The following is an 18149-nucleotide window of genomic DNA, read 5'->3' as shown; positions in this document are numbered from 1 at the left end:
GCTGAACTAACTGGTTATTTAAAAACCGGACTGTATGTTTCGTAACCATCTTCCACATACCTTTCCGATTCAATTTCCCCTTGATGAATGGATTATTTCACTGGAAAAGTGAGTTGCTGTGATCCTGCTTGTCTGATGCCAGCAGAGTGTCTGCGGGTAAGAGAGAGACAAAGATGCCTAAGTTCCAATAAGGCAAAAGGTAAGGGACATCAGAGGTCTTCTCCATAAGGTTACTGTGCGAGCAGGGAAACAAGAAGAAAAAATAAAAAGGAGGCGGAAGGCTTTAGGCTGTTACATCTGGGGCTGTGGAGGGGGGCCACTTCTTGGCCAAGGGGACAGGATGACCAGACAGAGGTGCGAGAGCACCAAGTGGCCTCGCTGGAGTCCCAGGCCAAGAAGCTTCTAAAAATCAAAATGCAAAATATGAAGGGATTGCCAGAGGCATGTTTCCCAAAACCTCAACCAGTACTTCTCAATGAGAAAGAGAGAGAAGGGTGGAGTGTGTGGGAGGGAGAGACTCCTGGGATTCAATGAAACACTGCTTTGGGTGGTTCTCCAGCTGTTGGGTGAATATGACCCAAAGTGCAAAGGTCTGAACCAAGTGGGTGAGGAGTTTACGGATGAGGAAACCGAGGACCAGAGGTTAGGTAAGATGTCAACAGGGGTTCCAGAAAGGTGTTCACTTATGGGCTGTGCCAAGATGCCTGGCAAGGTGAAGAACCTGCTGAAGAAACAAAACTGCATGATATGACTCGGCAAAGATTAGGTAGTTTTGTCAAGAATACCGAGGACCATCTTGACCAAACCGGGGTCTTCCTAGAAGGAAGCCGGTCCTCTTCCTTACCGGTGATGACGATGACCCTATGCACTTGACCATCCGTCCTGCGTGTAAAACGACTGCGTGTGTGTTCTCTGCAACCTGGTGGGGAGGGTGAGGAGAAACGTCTGGCCGCGCCACAGCCCCGTCTGGCTCCAAGGCACACGTGCAAACAAGCTTGCCCCAAGTCACAATGCGGTGCATTTCGCCCCAGGGGATGGAGATTCCCAGCCCAGAGGTACCGGGCGCCTGCGCAGTGCGCCCGAGGCGCCGCGCGCTGCGGGAGCCGCGAGACCCCCCGCCCCCCGCCCCCCGCCCCCCGACGGGAACGCGCACGTGCCTGAGGACGCGGACGCGCACGCGAATGCGCCTCGCCTCGCTCAACTCTGGCCCCGGCGGCTGAGGAGGGAGGGAAGGGGACGCGCACCAGAGACGCGCGGGGGCTCCGCGCAGAGTGGCGGGCTCCGGGCTCCGGGCTCCGGGGCGGAGGCGGGGACGGGAGCGGTTGAGGCGCCTCCTCTACTCAGGCGTCTGCTCCCGGGACCCCCCGGCCGCGCGGGGGACGGACCGACTGACGTACCTCGCGCGCCCCCGTCCCCGCCCCATGTTCCCCGAGCTCCCGGGGCTCGCGGGCTGAGGCGCCTCTCTCTCCTCGCCCCTCGCCGCGGCCCTTTCTCTCCCCAGCACCTCGGAGCCCCTCGGCCCGGCAGCGGCGGCGGCGGCGGCGGCGGGCACCCGAGCAGCGGCCAGCGGCCTCGAGGATGAAGTGCAAGCCGAACCAGACGCGGACCTACGACCCGGAGGGGTTCAAGAAGCGGGCGGCGTGCCTGTGCTTCCGGAGCGAGCGCGAGGACGAGGTGCTGTTAGTGAGCAGCAGTCGGTACCCGGACCGCTGGATCGTGCCGGGCGGGGGCATGGAGCCCGAGGAGGAGCCGGGCGGTGCGGCCGTCCGCGAGGTGTACGAAGAGGCGGGAGTCAAGGGGAAGTTAGGCCGGCTCCTGGGCATTTTCGAGCAGAACCAAGATCGCAAGCACAGAACGTACGTGTATGTACTGACTGTCACTGAGATTCTGGAGGATTGGGAAGATTCGGTTAGCATTGGGAGGAAGCGAGAGTGGTTCAAAATCGAAGATGCGATCAAGGTTCTCCAGTGCCACAAGCCCGTGCATGCCGAATATCTGCAAAAACTAAAGCTGGGCGGTTCCCCAACCAATGGAAACTCCATGGCCCCGTCCCTGCCAGAGAGCGATCCCTAGTATGTACCGCTCCTGCACAGACTTCTGCTTTCCGCCTACCTGCCAATAAATAGTGCCCGGGGCACCTCTGATGCCGTGTGCGGTCTCACCGGGAGGAGGGAGGCTTCTTTTGTTTCCTTGGCAGACCTCTGAATCACGCTTGCAAACTGTCTCAGTTGCCAGGCACTGTTTTCAGACAATTTGCACGTTTTTCAGATGCTTTCAGAATCGCTTCTGGGGAGCACTGTAACGCATTTCGGAAAGCCAAAGCCACATGGGTGGTTGTTTTTAAATGTGCCTTAACTGCTGACCCAGCCTTCGGGGTTTGTGTGTGTGTGTGTGTGTGTGTGTGTGTGTGTACACGTGCATGCACACTGTGGTTTGTTTGTTTTACATTTCACACTTATGTGTGTGAGTGCGTGTGTGCATGTGGGCTTTTGGTATCAGTCTTGTGGTTTGTATTATAGTGAAGGCCTTTAAAATCAGATCACCTTGGTTGTGTAGCATTTTCATTAATTTTTTTCCTTAAGTTGTTTTCTCATTCATGGCATCAGCCCTTGTCAGCAAGCCCTTTTGTGATGGGAATTGGTTTGAAGGACCAGTTTTGAATTTCCAAAAAACTATTTAAGGAATTTTACATCTGGTGCTCTTTCTGCACTGAATAATAATTTTATCTCCAGATAGGTGATCTAATTTGCCCCTTTCAGAAATTGCTTTATTCGTAAGTAGATAATTTGATTTTCAGAACATTTTCACAACTGGTAGTTTTTTACTTCTTACTTGAAATGGCCGTTTCCCATTTAGCCCGAATGTAGCTTAGCAAAATACGATTTTATAGAGTAAACGCCCTCTCAGGAAGGTATTGTTATGTACATATCCATATCCTGGTTATGTACATATTATGAAAACTGTATTCCGAGTGTGATTTAGCATGCTCAGCTTCCAACTCCCATTGCTCCTTTCTCAGGGCCCTAGAACAACCATGGTTCTCTCAATATAAACTAGTCTTTGAAAGAAAGTGCGCATATTTGGATTTGTGATAGTCCACTTAAACTTGTCTGAGTACCAGCAGCCAAAGGAATAGAATATTATATGGTAATTACATCCCAATGGAGTGAGTTAGCTTTCTTCATATTCAGCTGCTACAGACCTCTCAGACTGTTAGGATGCCTGAACAATCTCTCCTGAAGATTTAGGATACAGGTTTTGTGTCACATGACAGACTTCTTTGGGTGCCAAGTTAAAAGTGCTTACATTTGCTTCAGTACTTGTTTGAAATCAGGGATCCTATCTAAAGTGCATAGGTCTGTCCTCTGGAACTACCTTTATTCCTCTGGCCATATCGGCAGTTAGGTAGAAGGAAAATCTACTTTCTGAAGAGGGCATCAGCATGGAAAGGTCATTCCATATATAACACTTAAGCATTTTTAAAACATCCTTCTAGTAAATAATAAGATAGAAAATAATGGTTATTTAAAATATTTTGTTAGTCCTCAAAGTAATCCTGTTTTTAAACCCAGTTACTGCTGAAGATTTAATGGAAGTTACCCTTTGTTAAATTAATCCATAGTTTACTGTTGTGCAACATACCTACAGAACAGTTGACAAATCTTTACAGGTTAATAAATCTTTACATAGTGAGCACATACATGTAACCAGAGTTCAAATCCAGAAATTAGTATTACCTGTAACTCAAAAGCCCACTGCATTCGTCTTCCTAATCAGTGCTCTGCCCTCCTATCATTCAAGACCATAGAGTAGTTCTGCTTTTGAACTTTATACTAAATTTTAGAACATATACTCTTTTGTGCTGCCCGCTTGTGTGCTATATGTATTTTGTTCCTTAAAATCCTCAAATATTTTTCTCTATTTGGTTGCATTTAATTCTGCAAATTAGTAACATGCTTATATGATTGTATCTAAAAAGTGAGTTGTGTTCCACTTTCTAAAGAAATTTGGTACCACTCTTTTGAAAACAAATCTTATTACACATTCAAATACAAATAAAGTACAAGTTTCAGTTCACAAGACATTTTCTGTACTAATGCTATCAAAGTAAACTAAAAAATGAGTGGGTTTTTAAAACCAATGACAGTTTTATTATCTGAATTATATCATTTGATTAATTATGGTAATTGTGTATTTTTCTGTTTTTCTCTGCAAAAGTAATATATATCGAATATATATTTGAGCACATATTTTTAATTCTAAACAATTTGACTTTTACTCTTCAGAAAATCTCAAATAGACCCAAAGATATTTCCCCCAATAACCTAGTTATTCAAGAAGATTCTTAAATTCTACATTAACATTAACATTAAAACAGCAGATATACTGGGTTCTTATTTTACAGATATTTTTGTAAATTAAATCCCCTTCCACCTGAAATGCTGTCACAAGTACTTTGGAGCCTTAATTTGTTATTCTTAGAGGTAATAATGCATCATCTTATTTGGTTCTTAAGTATCTGACAAAGGCAAAGATGTACAGTATTCATATTAACCCTTTATTAAGAATTTAGCCTATAAATATGTTGTGGGCTTGTTTTTGTTTTTGCCAGAAACATTTAAAATATGTCATGCCATTTTTTAGGATTGACTGTTAGATTCATTTAAGTAGTTTTTATGAAATATTCTCTGGAACGTAGCCTAGTCAGAATAGTTTAAACTTCCAAGGAGATTCCTTTTTTTCTCTTTAAGACCAAACATTTCAGGCTAAACAGATGAGCAGAGGTCATATATAGAAAATTTCTGCCACCTCAGTGCTCCAAAGATTCATGTACAGTTGGGATTTTTTTTTTCCTTCTAAGAGTGTAAAAAAGTCACTTAAATGTTGTTTGTTTGATTTTTCAGCCCTCCCCTTGATAAAAAAAGGGAAAAAGAGTACTCTCCATAGATAATTGAGGTTTGTAGATATGAATCAAATTTATTTTCTGCATGTTTTATAAACAGCATATATTTTCGGCTGCTCAAATATTTTATTCTTTTAATGTAGAGAGAAAACATTAGAGATTAATATAGATATGTAGAAACACTGGAAATAATTGGTGCTATAATATATAAAATTTTTTCAAGAAATTGTGTCTGTATATGTATGCACACACAAATAATGTATATTTGGGGGGCAGTGCTTTTACTTCCAGGCGTCCTATATGGGGGAGTCACTAGGCGCTACCAGAGTTTCATCAGCATTTTCCTGGTAGTTGTCTCCTGATAAACTGTTATACTGTATTTAACAGATTTTAAATGTCTTATGGGCAAACAGCATTATGAGAAATGGAAAAGTCGTTATGGTGACTAAAGTAAAACTTGACATTTTTATGAGAGTTTGATGTGATACATCAAACTACATTGGAGGTTTGAAGTCAGACAGATCTAGGGTTGAAAACTGCTTCCAGTTTTTGCTAATTCTGTAACTTCAGCCAAGTTATCTAACTGTCTGATGCTCAGGTTTTTTTAATATAAAATTGAAGATAATAAAAATAGTTACTTCATAAACTTTTCCTATGAGAAGCCTTTCCTGACCACCTGGGTCAAGATACCCTCTTCTGTGTGTGTCATGGTTCTCACAGTTTATTGTTTACTTACCTATTTGCATGGACCACTACACCACAAATTTTTTGATGGGTAGGAACCAGTCTAAATAATTTCCATAGAGTCCGGAACATGGAATTTAGGATTTTTTATGTCTTAGATGACCATTCCCCCTTTTGCAAAACTTATGGTATCACTGCTTTCCTGACATTTTTGTTTCGTAACATATACTGACCTGTAACTCCCTCAGCTGCTGATCCAGACTCACTTTACATCTGCATTAGATAATTCTGTGAAGGCTTTCCAAATGTGAAGTGAGTGATGCAGATAATGACCCCTTTGTAAATTTATCAATTGGAAGAATTGTTAAATTAGTATAAGCCTGCTAATTGTATGTTGATTTGTTTCTCCAGATGAACAGCAAAGATGTCCAGGATTGCTTTGAAAGAACCATTGATGTGAACCATTAATGAATGGAACTGTCAAGTATAGGTGAGCACTTTCATGTTTCCAAGGAGAAAGCTCAACTGGTGTTCCTCCTACATCTTGGGACACTCCTTCCCTGTCTATTCCACTGACTTCTCTTGCTCTGGTGATTGTACTGTTGTACGTGAACAGACTCTTATTCAGCACCTGTAGCCTTTTGTTGTGCTTTTTTGATATGTCTGCCTTCTTCATTAGACTATGATATCCTTGAGAACAAGGACCACGTTTCCTTACTCTTTGCATATTCTGCATCTGAGACACTACTTGAAACATGATTGGCATCACTGAAGGTTCTTTGATTCAACTCATATTTTATAATCACTACATGGCAAAACATTCCCCTTCCAATCTGGTGCTAGTAGAGTATATGCTGTCCAGGCACCACGTGTGTGGCTTTTCTCTATCAGGTGTTTCACAAACTTTTCAAGGCAGTTGTAAGATATTCAAGGACAAGAATTATTACTCATATTTCTATGTCATACCACACAGTGGCTAGCACAGTTTTAAGATTACCCATCACTTAGGGCAACATTTTGTAGAATCAGTCCTTTGTGTAACAACTTCAGTGTTTTTGTACTGTTGTTAATTTGCTTAAAATTTTATTCAAAAATACCACTTGCTGTAAAACTAACTATAAAAATAAATACAATGAACATAAGATAATGTGCTTTTTGTAAAAATTTTAAAATGATATACAAATAATAAATTTAATTTTTTGCTCTGCCCTAACCACTTCTTTCATGTAATCTTAACATCTCTTTGAAGAAAAGATTGTTTTTCTCATTTCATAGATTCATCATACTGTATTATTTGATGCCAGAGACAACAAAGACTGCTATAGGCAGTTTCCAAAGTTAATCATGCCACTTAGTTTTCCTGGGTTTCTTTTGCATCTCTTACTGATTCAGTTGGTCACAGTTTTCATCCTTTTTTCCAATACACTCAGCTAGCTCCTCATCCCACCTGGTTTCTGCATGTGAGAATGCAGAGGACTGAAAGACAAGTAAATTGTTGTCACTTGAAAAAGGCACTGGGGAAAAAAAAAACTTCTGTGGGGAGAGGGACCGAAATTGAAACATTTAGAGAGGACCTGTGTCAGCTACATCCAGGAGAGCAACTTGAAGAAAATGACAAAGTGTTTAGAGGAAATTTTATGGAGTTCTGCCATGGGGTTTGTGATGTCATCACTCTTCCCCAGCTCCCTCCAAAGGCCCTAAAGTGGCTTTAATATGGTGGTTTTCTTTCTTTTGCATTGTAAAGCAGTTACATCAGAAAAAAACTTGGGCTCTGAGTGTTACACCCTTCCTCATGGTACCAGTGAAATGTATTGATCATTCCCCCAATCTTTACAGAATTTGAAATAAAAACACATCTCCCCAGTGTATTGGGGGTTTTTAGGTGTGATATGGTACTATGGTTATGTTTTTCTTAATCCTTATCTTTTAGAGAAATGTACTGTAAATTTGACAGATGAAATGATATGCTACTGATATTTGCTTCAAAATAATCTGAGGGTGGGGTAAATGAGCATACAGATGAAATGAAATTGGTGATACATTGATAATTATTAAAGCTGTGTGATAGATATTTGGAAGTTCGTTATACTATTCTCTGTACTTTTGTATATGTTTGAAATTTTCCATAATAAAAATTGAAAACAAATTCTTCAGAGTTTACTTGTAGGCTCCCCTCTATCCCTAAGACTTAAGTAGAGAAGGTTGGTTGGAAAACCAATCTACAGCCCAGCCTGCCAGACTCTCTCCTCCCCTCCAAAAACCTAGGTTTTGTTCCTGAGCTAATATATTGGCAGACTTGCTCTTCCCTTAGTGTGAATTCTTTTCTTGGAGGTCTCCCAGTTTTCTACATGTAAAAAGACTTTTAGCCACATCAGTATGTCAAACATGACCAGAAAGCTTTGAACCCCAGGGGTGGATATAAGCTTAGGTTCCACTCCCCATTCTACAATTTAGCTTAAAAAAATTGAATTTTTTTCCTGATTACAAAATTAATTCATCTTAATTTCAGAAAATTTGGAAAATTCCCCCCAAAATAAATGAATCAAAAATCACACATGATCCCCCTACCCAGAATAACCAAGTTCAAAAAAATGTGTGTGTGTGTTTATTCCAGCCTTTTTTCTTTTCAAATACAAGCATAGATACAGATGGCACAGGAGAGCCCCTTCCCCCAAAATAGTTCCCCAAATCCATGACCCCTTTTGTTGTTAAGCACACACCAAAGGGCCGTCATGGAATTTGTGCTACTTCTTTCCTGCACAAGTGCGGCGGGCATGCCACAAAACCTGGGTGTGAAATCCACACCAGGCTCTCTACCAAGTCCTGATACAGGGCAGAATAGACTTGGTTTGGTTTGGTTTGGTTTTTCGTCTCCTAATTTCCACACAAACTTTCTACTCACTAAGCACCGAAGCTGGAGAGGAAGGGGGAAGTATCAGTTAAGAGGGGGTGCCCCTTTGTTAAATCACACAATTGCAAAATATTGGCTAAAAATAGGCCTGCTACTACCTTGTTTTCCAGAAAGTTCCCTCTGTCTTTTCTGGATCCTCAGCAAGCTACCATGTCTGCAGCCTCTGACCCTCATGTGCTCTTCTGGGCACAGTTATTTTCAACTGGCAAACAAGGACACCATCACTCTGGACTCAGGACATGGAACCCTGTTCTACCCCTTCTACCTTTTTACCCTAGAATGTGCCCTTATCCATCCCTAATTTCCTACAGCACTCCAGAGACAAGGCTATAACTTTTAATGAGATTTTATTGAAGATTACCAGGTTATGTGAGGCAAAGAACACTATTTACAGCTACTGCACAGTTCAGATCCTTTCTAGGTTCCATTGCTAGACCAATTCCCTAATGCAGGCTGATTCCAAATGGCCTAGGAAAGTCCCTCCATCCCCCACTCCCCATCACTACCAAAATCCTGAGAGTTTGCAGTTTCAAATCATGGATAAAATGATTCCCAGCATGAAGAAGGGAAATCTGCTCCCACAACTCAATCTCTAAAAAGTACTCAAAGTGTCTCAAATTTATATTCCTGGAATCAAAGATGTGAAACTGAAATCAATGGAATGGATCCAAGGGCTAGAATGTGGTGGGTTGGATACAGAAATTCAGTCTCCTATTACTCCAAAGGTCATGATTTATGTTAAGATGGAGAACAGGACTGATGATAATATCTTACAGTGAACTCAGTGCTCCACCTCCTCCCAGGATAGTAAACACAGGGAACCAAAAAGCCCATCAATAGTCCAAGAAGACTTAATACCCTGCCCCTGTGTAATCCTACACAGTAGTGTGAAAAAGCAGGCCAGGACATCTGGGAGTTTAGACTTCCTTGGGGCCAGTGCTGAGGGTATAGAGGACTTGGAACAAAGTTGGTATCAATTCTCTTTTCCTTTTGTCTACCCATTCAAACTTAGACCTCATTTCTTGGATGTTACAAATACATAAATGGACTGCAAAATCCTTCTTAGTAGGCAGTACCAGCGATGGCATCACGCTCCCTAGTGGACATTTCAGGAATTAGACCAGTCCTGGATGCATTCTGTTTAGAGCAAGGAAACCCTTCCCAGGAATATCAGTACTTTGCTGCCCAAGAGCACCCTGCTGTCCAAGTCTATTCACAATTACCTTTTTCCTAATCCTGAATTAAATCTTAATATGTTATATATGAAGAGAGACCCTCTATCATGTCCCAATGAATAAAATTTTGAGTCTTTAAGCTGTGTTCTTTCAACCAGCTCTAACCTGGTAGATAAATAGGAAAGTATATGCATTTATCTAGTACCTCCATCCTTACAATTGGAGTTCTCAGTGTATTGGGGAGACATAATAAAAAAAGAAATTTCAACAAAATGTACAGTTTTTTTATGATAGTGGGGATTCAGTGGTCTCTGCCAGCACATAGCAAACTAACCTAGTTTAGCAGGGATGAGAGATTCTCAGAGAAAGCGCCATGTAACTTAGCGCCTAAAGGGTGAATAGGGCTTAGACAGGAGGTAAGTGGTGGGAGGGTATTCCTCCAGAAAGAGGGAAGAGCAGGTGTGAGGTTCTGGAAGCCAGATAAAGACAGGAACTTGTTCATTATGTCTGGAACATAGTTTGAGCATGTAGAGAAGAAGGAAGGATCTCCTAGTGATGAAGTCAATGGAGTAAGAAAAAGCCAGATTATAGAGGTTCTGATGTGACTTGTTCAGGGATCTGAGGAGAGGAGACATGACATCAATTTGTCTGAAGAGTGGAAAATTATTTGTAAAGGGAGAGAAGACTGTGATAGTAGTTCAGGTGCTAAATGATGGTGACCTGAACTAGGGTATTGACCACATTGATAGGCTTGGACACATTTTAGAAATTTATAGGGTTTAAAAGGGGCATGATTTGATTAATTGGATGTAGGAGATTAGAGAGAGGTAGATATCATAGATATATTTAAAGACATCTGGCTAGAGCAACTGAGTTGATGGTACCATTCCCTTAGGTGGAATCTAATAGAGGGAAAGCATTAGTTACGGCGGACTGAGAAGATGAGATTAGTTTTATAACTGTTAGTTTCTGGTACCCAAGGGACATTAACTTGGACATGTCCAAAAGGCCAGAGATACATAGACATGCAGCTTAGGAAAGAAGAATGAGCTGGAAGTGTAGATTTTGGAATCATCAGTAGATGGGCAATAGATGAAGAGGTGGGTCAAGGTCATTCAGGAGAGGGTGTACAGACAGGACAGTGAAAATTTCCCTGAGGAATATCAACATTTAAGGGTGGGTGCAGGACTTGCTGAATAGTTATGTAAGGATCCTACTCCCCAGTGAAACACCATTTAATTGGTGACAAATATGTATGTACACACACACACACACACACACACACACACATGCACACGTTTAAAATCCCTAGAAATTGTCATAAGGGCAAACAGCAAATGGATAAACATTTGTTCAAAAAAATCTACTAAATCACTGTAAAAATAGAATCTGGCATTTGAGCTATAACCTGTCCCATCTCCCCCAGTTCTATGTGACAAGCTCTACTCCAGATATGGATGTGCCCAAGAAGACGAGGGCTCCTATTCCCCCAGTTCCTAGTCTAGGGCTATACTTTCTAGTATGGGCAAACGTATAGAATCAAAAAATAGATTAATGGTTGCTTATGGCTGAAGGAAAGGAGAATAGGGATTGACCTCGAATGGGTACAAGGTTTCTCTTTGAAATGATGAAGATATTTTAAAATTAGGTTATGAGGATGGATGCCCAACTCTATAAATGCACAAAAAACCATTGACTTATACACTAAATGGGTGAAATTATGGCATGTAATTTACATCTTAATAAAACCATTAACAAAAATTTCTGGGTTGGGCAGAGAGAGAAGTGCATACAAAGGGATCATCAAAAAAAGGAGTAGTTATCAAAATAAAAGGGAAATTGGGAGAAAGTAAAGACAGAGTTGAGGGCATACAACATTTTAAGGACAGAGTTTAAGGCATATGGGCTGTTACAGTGACAATGACGTAGTAGAAAAGATGATTAATAAGAACTGCCTCAATAGAGTGGCAGGCTGGGAAGACAGATGACAGGCTAAGGAATGAGTGGGAGATAAGGAATTAGATTCAGTGAGTCTAAATAATTCATTCAAGCAGTTTAATTATGAAAGAGAGGAGAGAAATGGAATGGTAGCTCAAAGGTGATTTCAAGTTGAAGGAAAACTTTAATGTTTTCAAGGTGGCAGAGACTTGAGCACCTTTACTTGTTGATGAGAAGGAGCCAGTACAGAGGCAAAGCCTGAAAACATAGGAAGATGTGGTAACCAATGGAACAAGAGGGTAAGAAGGACTTGTGTGTGAAGCACAGTGAAGGAATTTATGTTAGGTGGTGGGAAGGCTACCTCTTCCACTGTACCTGGAGGGAAGGAGGAAAGGCTGGATTACATATAAGGAAGGTTCTACATCTGTGCTATAAAACTGAGATATGTTACACTTGTGAGATTCATTTCTCTTGGGGAGGTGTGTCAAATCATCTACTGAGTGTGAGGAGAGAATGTGTAAGATAAGAGGTTAGCAGAAAGAAGAGCAGAATTGATGTATTGAATAGCTCTGTGGAGAATAGAAAAGAGAACTGACTAAGAAAATAGAGCAAGATTTCTAGGCAATAGCGAGAGGTGAGGTCAAAAAACACCTGTGTGGTGACAAGCGGCTACAGACCCATAGAAACTCTATTTAATGTGACCTTGTTTCTTTATAGTTAATTGACAGACTCAACAAACTTCCACTGCTTCCACTCTAAAAACAATACTTCTGGAATCTAAAAAATAAAACACACTAGTGAATATAATAGAAAAGAAACAGACTCACAGATATAGAGAACAAACTAGTGGTTATCAATGGGGAGAAGGAACGGAAGAGGAGCAATATAGGGGTAGGGAAGTAAGAGGTACAAACTATTATGTCTAAAATAAATAAGCCTCAAGGACATATTGTATAGCACAGGGAATATAGCCAATATTTCATAAGAACTATAAATTGAGCATAACCTTTAAAACTTGTGAGTCACTATATTGTACACCTGTGACATGTACAATATTGTACATCAACTACACCTCAATAAAAAATGAATAAAATAAAACAAAACCTTAGAAAATAAAAAATAAAAACAGTACCTCTATTTGAATATATTTTATCCACTTGAATTTTGTACTTTACCTACTTCAGGAAGCTCAAAATCTACATATTTCAAAGTCTGTCTCATGACTTGTCTTAATAGCACTTTGCCAGAGGATAGGACATTTGTGTGCCTTAAGAAATGTCAGAGGGAATGTAGGGGAAAGTTCTGAAGGAAAGAAGAAAAGCAACCTTGGTGATCTCAGCTCTTATGACCCTCAGCATGGGGGTCACATCCTCAGCAGATCTCTGTCACAGTCACAGTTTAATGGGTGAGTCACGTGAGGACTGCAAGGGGCCATAGGATTCATAGTGGAATTCTATTTTAAAGTTAAAGATAATTCTGGGACTTCCCTGGTGGGGCAGTGGTTAAGAATCTTTCTGCCAATGCAGGGAACACAGGTTCAATCCCTGGCCCAGGAAGATCCCACATGCTATGGAGCAACTAAGCCCGTGCACCACAACTACTGAGCCTGTGCTCTAGAGCTCACAAACCACAACTACTGAGCTGCAACAAAGAGTAGCCCCTGCTCGCCACAACTAGAGAAGGCCCACGCTCAACAACAAAGACCCAACACAGCCAATAAAAATAAATAAATAAATAAATATATTTAAAAAAATAATGCCATGACATTTTTTAAACAGGATTTTAGAATAGAGTATAATGGCATAATAACAACTACTATTTATTATTTTCATGTCCAATGAGATTTGCAATAAACCTTGAATTATGTATTTTAAATATATTTAGAAAACATACAGCAGTTTCTATCTACCAGGCACTGTTCTATACTACTTAACATAGTAAGCATTTTAATTTGCATAAGAACCCTGTGAAGTTGTCACTATTACAGGCATACCTTGGAGATATTGCAGGTTCAGTTCCAGACCACCACAATAAAGCAAATATAGCAACAAGGTGATTCACACCAATTTTTTGGCTTCCCAGGGCATATAAAAGTTATGTTTACACTGCATTAAGTGAGCAACAGCATTATGTCTAAAAAAACCCCAATGTGAATACCTTAATTTAAAATTACAAAAATGTACTTTTTACAAAAGTAAGAAGTTAAAAAATGCTAACCATCATCTAAGCCTTCAGAGACTCTTAATCTTTTTCCTGGTGGAGGGTTTAAAATATCTGGTGGAGAATTACCAAAATGTGACACAGAGTAAGAAAGTGAGCAAATGCACCACTAGAATTCCTTGACACAGGATTGCCACAAACCTTCAATTTGTAAAGAATACAATATCTGTTAAGTGTAATAAACTGAAATGCAATAAAACAAGGTATGCCTATATTTAACATGCCATTTTATAGATGAGAATACCTGGAAGGTTAAAATTTACTCACTCTCCTATAGCAAGTAAGGGATAGTACTAAGCTTCAAACCTAGGCAATCCAATTCCAGAGTCTCAACCACTGTGCCATATTATGTCTTATACTGTTGTTTTTAATTTTACCAATAATGTTCGGTGAATTGAGCCTTCAACACATAAAAGTCAGCTCCCAAGGTAATACAGCTAATGTACACCAGAGCCAGGACGAAAGCTGAATTTGGCCTGACAAAGACTATCTTCTTCCTCAATTATCTTCTTCCACTTGCCAAGTACAAACCATTAAACATTATTATGATTTATTCATCTACATCTGAGCCTACCTTTTTGCAAAGCCTTTCTTCCCTAATAATTTCCCTCTTCCTGTGTTCCCTGTCTTGGCAAATGACCCCACCATGTTCTCAGTAACTAAAGCCAAACACCTCACACTACCAGTACTCTATAGCCATCCCTTCCCATTTAACTTTAAAATGAAATTCCACTGTGAATCCAGCAGTTTCTCAAAGTACTTGTCTGACTCACTAAACTGTGACTAAGACAGAGGTGGTAGCATGGCTTATTTGTTGATCCCAGTAGAGAGTGAGAGGATGAAGACATAGGAAGATGTAACCAATGGAACAAGAGCTTGAGAGGGTGAAAGAATTTGGAAGTACCTATATAACCACACTTTACCCAATATACACTTCTGTGTACCCTGTCATGGTCCTTGAGTTATTTGCTTCCAGGCTGTTCTCCTACTAGACCATGAGTTTCATGGACCCTATTTTGTCCACTTGAATCTCAGGTTCCTAGTGTGGTGTCAGCATAATTTAGTATGGCTTCTGAATGGGTTGCGTGCATAAATTCATTGGTACAATAAAATATATTGTGCACACATTACTGTGTACCAGGAATTGGGCTAGAGAAACTGTTTGCCTTTTCTTCTTCTGTGATTTATATGTATAGCGCACCATATGTTCCTAAGGTGCATATAACACATATGTAGCCCTTTATAGTTCACGAAAGTACTTCCACATATAATAATGGCATCTAATAATCACACCCTCACTGGGAAGTAGTTGTTTTACCCCACATTTTACATAAGGGGAAGCCAAAAATCAGAAATGTTAGGCAATATCCCTACAGACAAAGGTCATAAATGGTTGAAAATATACCATTCAGAAATACACACACATATATTTGATTATCACAGTTTTTCTCACTAAGGTCACTGTATAGTGTAGAGATAAATTTTAAAAAAGGAGGAAAAGTTTTATTTTTAGTTTTAGTTTTTTTCATTCTAAGATTCTTCTTCTGATCTGTGAAGTCCAGATACTCAAAAGGCAAGGGGAAAATCATTCAAGAGTGACAGAAGCTACCTTTCTGAAGTCCCATGTGTGGCATGTATTTAATTGGTCCTTTTAAATGTGTACTTAATAGTAAATGGTAATGGTTTAATATATGCTTTTGAGCAGGATTTTTATAATACCCCAAGTCCAGTTTTCACTGATGTGAATAGTCAAGTTGATGAGTTTCAGGGAAGGAAATTCTAGGATCTTTATAAAGACCCATATTATATTGTTATTTGATTAGATCTTGAGAGGTCATTAAATAAGTTATACTTGTTATTAAGACTGGATGAAGCAGCATATTGGGTGCCCCAGGTCTGGGGCCAAAAACCAGGAAGATGAGACTGGTAGATGGTTAGAAAACCAGTGAGACTAACACGAGGGCTATAAGAAACCTAGACTCTGCTCATGAAGAGTGTACCCACACTTACTTACTCCCAAAACAAAGTGGAGGAAGCACATTGAAATTTCATGGGACTCTGGCCAGTTTACTATAACCACTCTGGTGCACACTCTAGCAAGTAATTGCTGATCAGGTATCTTAGTGTAATTTTCTTCCAGCCTTTTAAATGCATACAATATTTTAAACTGAGGTAAACAGAGCAGACTTTTTGGGGGCCCTTTAATGCTGAGGAGCAATAGCAGGTCCCTTTGGCCCACCCAACCTTAGGTAGTGTTCTATCAAAATCTTTGCTTCAGTCCTATTAATGTCTGTTTTATATATCCCATTTCTTTATAATCATCTAAAGATTTCTATCCCGTTGGAACAAGTCCCTTTGAAATTTTCACCTTCCTAGGAAGAAGACTCTTGACTTTCCCATCAGCATTTTTTCCCTTGTTAATCAACCTAACCAACATTAATTAACCTTATGTTTTTATTAGCATCTGTAAGACCCACTGAGGGGAAGCCAAGACCACAAATAAGGCTTCCCAAACTGTTTTTCTGTTCATTTGTCTTTAACTGAGTTCTTAGTTAGCCTTTACTTTTTTTTTGTATCCACCTTCTAATTTGTTTTTTTTCCCCCATAGGTACCAACAAAACAGCTGTTCATATGAGAGCTCTCTCAAAATTCACCAACTTAGAAGTTTCTAAAATTTAAAGGATCCATCATCTGGCCTTTGACGAGTATTATCTTAATAGTGACTCAAACGAAAAAGACATAAGAGGAGTCCCCACAAGATAGTGTAAAGGATTTGCAGCCTTCACAACATCCAGAAACTTAACTCCCAAAATTAGTCTAAGAAAGTAAAGACCTTAATTGTACAGGCAGATGAAATGAAGGTTAAAATGGCAAAGACCCCTGAGAGTTGGCACAGACAGACAAAAAGATTGCTTGGAATCCCACTCTATTTGACTGGCTACCAAATGTACACCATATGTGTACCTTCCAGATGGCAGAGACCAAGCTCTTATAATCCTAAAATTTATATGTAACCAAAAAACACCCCCCAAATCCAAAGGAATCTTGAGAAAAAAGAACAAAGCTGAAGGTATCAGGCTTTCAGACTTTAGCCTATACCACAAAGCTACAGTAATCAAAACAGTATGATGCCTGCACAAAAACAAGCACATAGATCAATGAAACAGTATAGATATCCCAGAAATAAACCCACACACTTACAGTCATTTAATCTACAACAAAGGAAGCAAGAATATACAATGGGGAAAGGCCAGTCTCTTCAATAAGTAGTGCTGGGAAAACTGGACAGCTACATGTAAAAGAATGAAATTACAAAATTTTCTCACACCATATACAAAAATAAACTCAAGATGGATTAAAGACCTAAATGTAAGACTGGATTCCATAAAACTCCTAGAGAAAAATATAGGCAGAACACTCTTTGATATAAATCGAAGCAATATTTTTGGATCCATCTCCTAAAGGAAATAAAAGCAAAAATAAACAAATGGGACCCAATTAAACTTAAAAGCTTTTGCACAGCAAAGGAAAACATAAACAAAACAAAAAGACAACATACTCAATAGGTGAAAATATTTGCAAATGATGTGACTGATAAGGGATTAAAATCCAACATATATAAACAGCTCATACAACTCAACATCAAAAAAAAAAAACAATTAAAAAATGGGCAGAAGAACTGTATCGACATTTTTCCAAAGAGGAAATGCAGGTGGCCAACAGGCACATGCAAAGATGCTCAATATCGCCAGTTATCAGGGAAATGAAAATCAAAACCACAATGAGATATCACCTCACACCTGTCAGAATGGCTAACATCAAAAAATTTGCAAGTAACAAACGTTGGTGAGGATGTGGAGGAAAGGGAACTTTAGTATGTTGTTGGTGGTAATGTAAAGTGGTGCAACCAATGTGGAAAACAGTATGGAGGCTTCTCAAAAAACTAAAAATAGAACTACCATATGACTATACACAAACACACACACACACCCCCACTCCTGGGTATATATCTGAAAAAAACAAAACCACCAATTCTGAAAGATACATGCACCCCAATGTTCACAGCAGCATTATTTACAATTGCCAAGACATGGAAACAAGCTAAGTGTCTATCAACAAATGAATGGATAAAGATGTTTTATATATACACAATGGAATACAACTCAGCCAATAAAAGAATGAAATAATGCCATTTTAAGCAACATGGATGGACCTAGAGATTACTGTACTAAGTGAAGTATGTCAGTAAAAGACAAATACTATTGATATCATTTACATGTGAAATCTAAAATATGACACAAATGAACCTATCTACAAA

The 18149-nt window shown here is 39.9% G+C and overlaps 1 protein-coding gene across 2 annotated transcripts; it reads left to right on the top strand.

The window, feature by feature from the left end:
* The first annotated feature begins 1324 nt into the window (after positions 1-1324).
* On the top strand, positions 1325-16561 carry LOC130841947 (diphosphoinositol polyphosphate phosphohydrolase 3-beta). 2 transcript variants are annotated; one of them, XR_009050310.1, is made up of 3 exons: positions 1325-2072; positions 5999-6077; positions 16440-16561. XR_009050310.1 is itself a non-coding variant. In XM_057718580.1 (1 exon), the coding sequence occupies exon 1, from the start codon at positions 1579-1581 to the stop codon at positions 2071-2073; it is 495 nt and encodes a 164-aa protein (XP_057574563.1). In that variant the 5' UTR covers positions 1325-1578. The 2 variants fall into 2 exon arrangements, 1 of the variants encoding a protein (XP_057574563.1); XM_057718580.1 differs by lacking the exons at positions 5999-6077; positions 16440-16561 and having other exon boundaries at positions 1325-2073.
* Positions 16562-18149: the final 1588 nt, after the last annotated feature.

This window comes from Hippopotamus amphibius, chromosome X, assembly GCF_030028045.1.
Source record: "Hippopotamus amphibius kiboko isolate mHipAmp2 chromosome X, mHipAmp2.hap2, whole genome shotgun sequence".
NCBI classification, from domain to species: domain Eukaryota; kingdom Metazoa; phylum Chordata; class Mammalia; order Artiodactyla; family Hippopotamidae; genus Hippopotamus; species Hippopotamus amphibius.
The sequence above is the reverse complement of the archived record's forward strand: the minus strand, read 5'-3'. Positions and strand labels throughout refer to the sequence as shown.

Excerpts from the sequence above, each read along its gene's own strand:
- LOC130841947 (XM_057718580.1), top strand. The coding sequence starts at position 1,579 with ATGAAGTGCAAGCCGAACCAGACGCGGACCTACGACCCGGAGGGGTTC.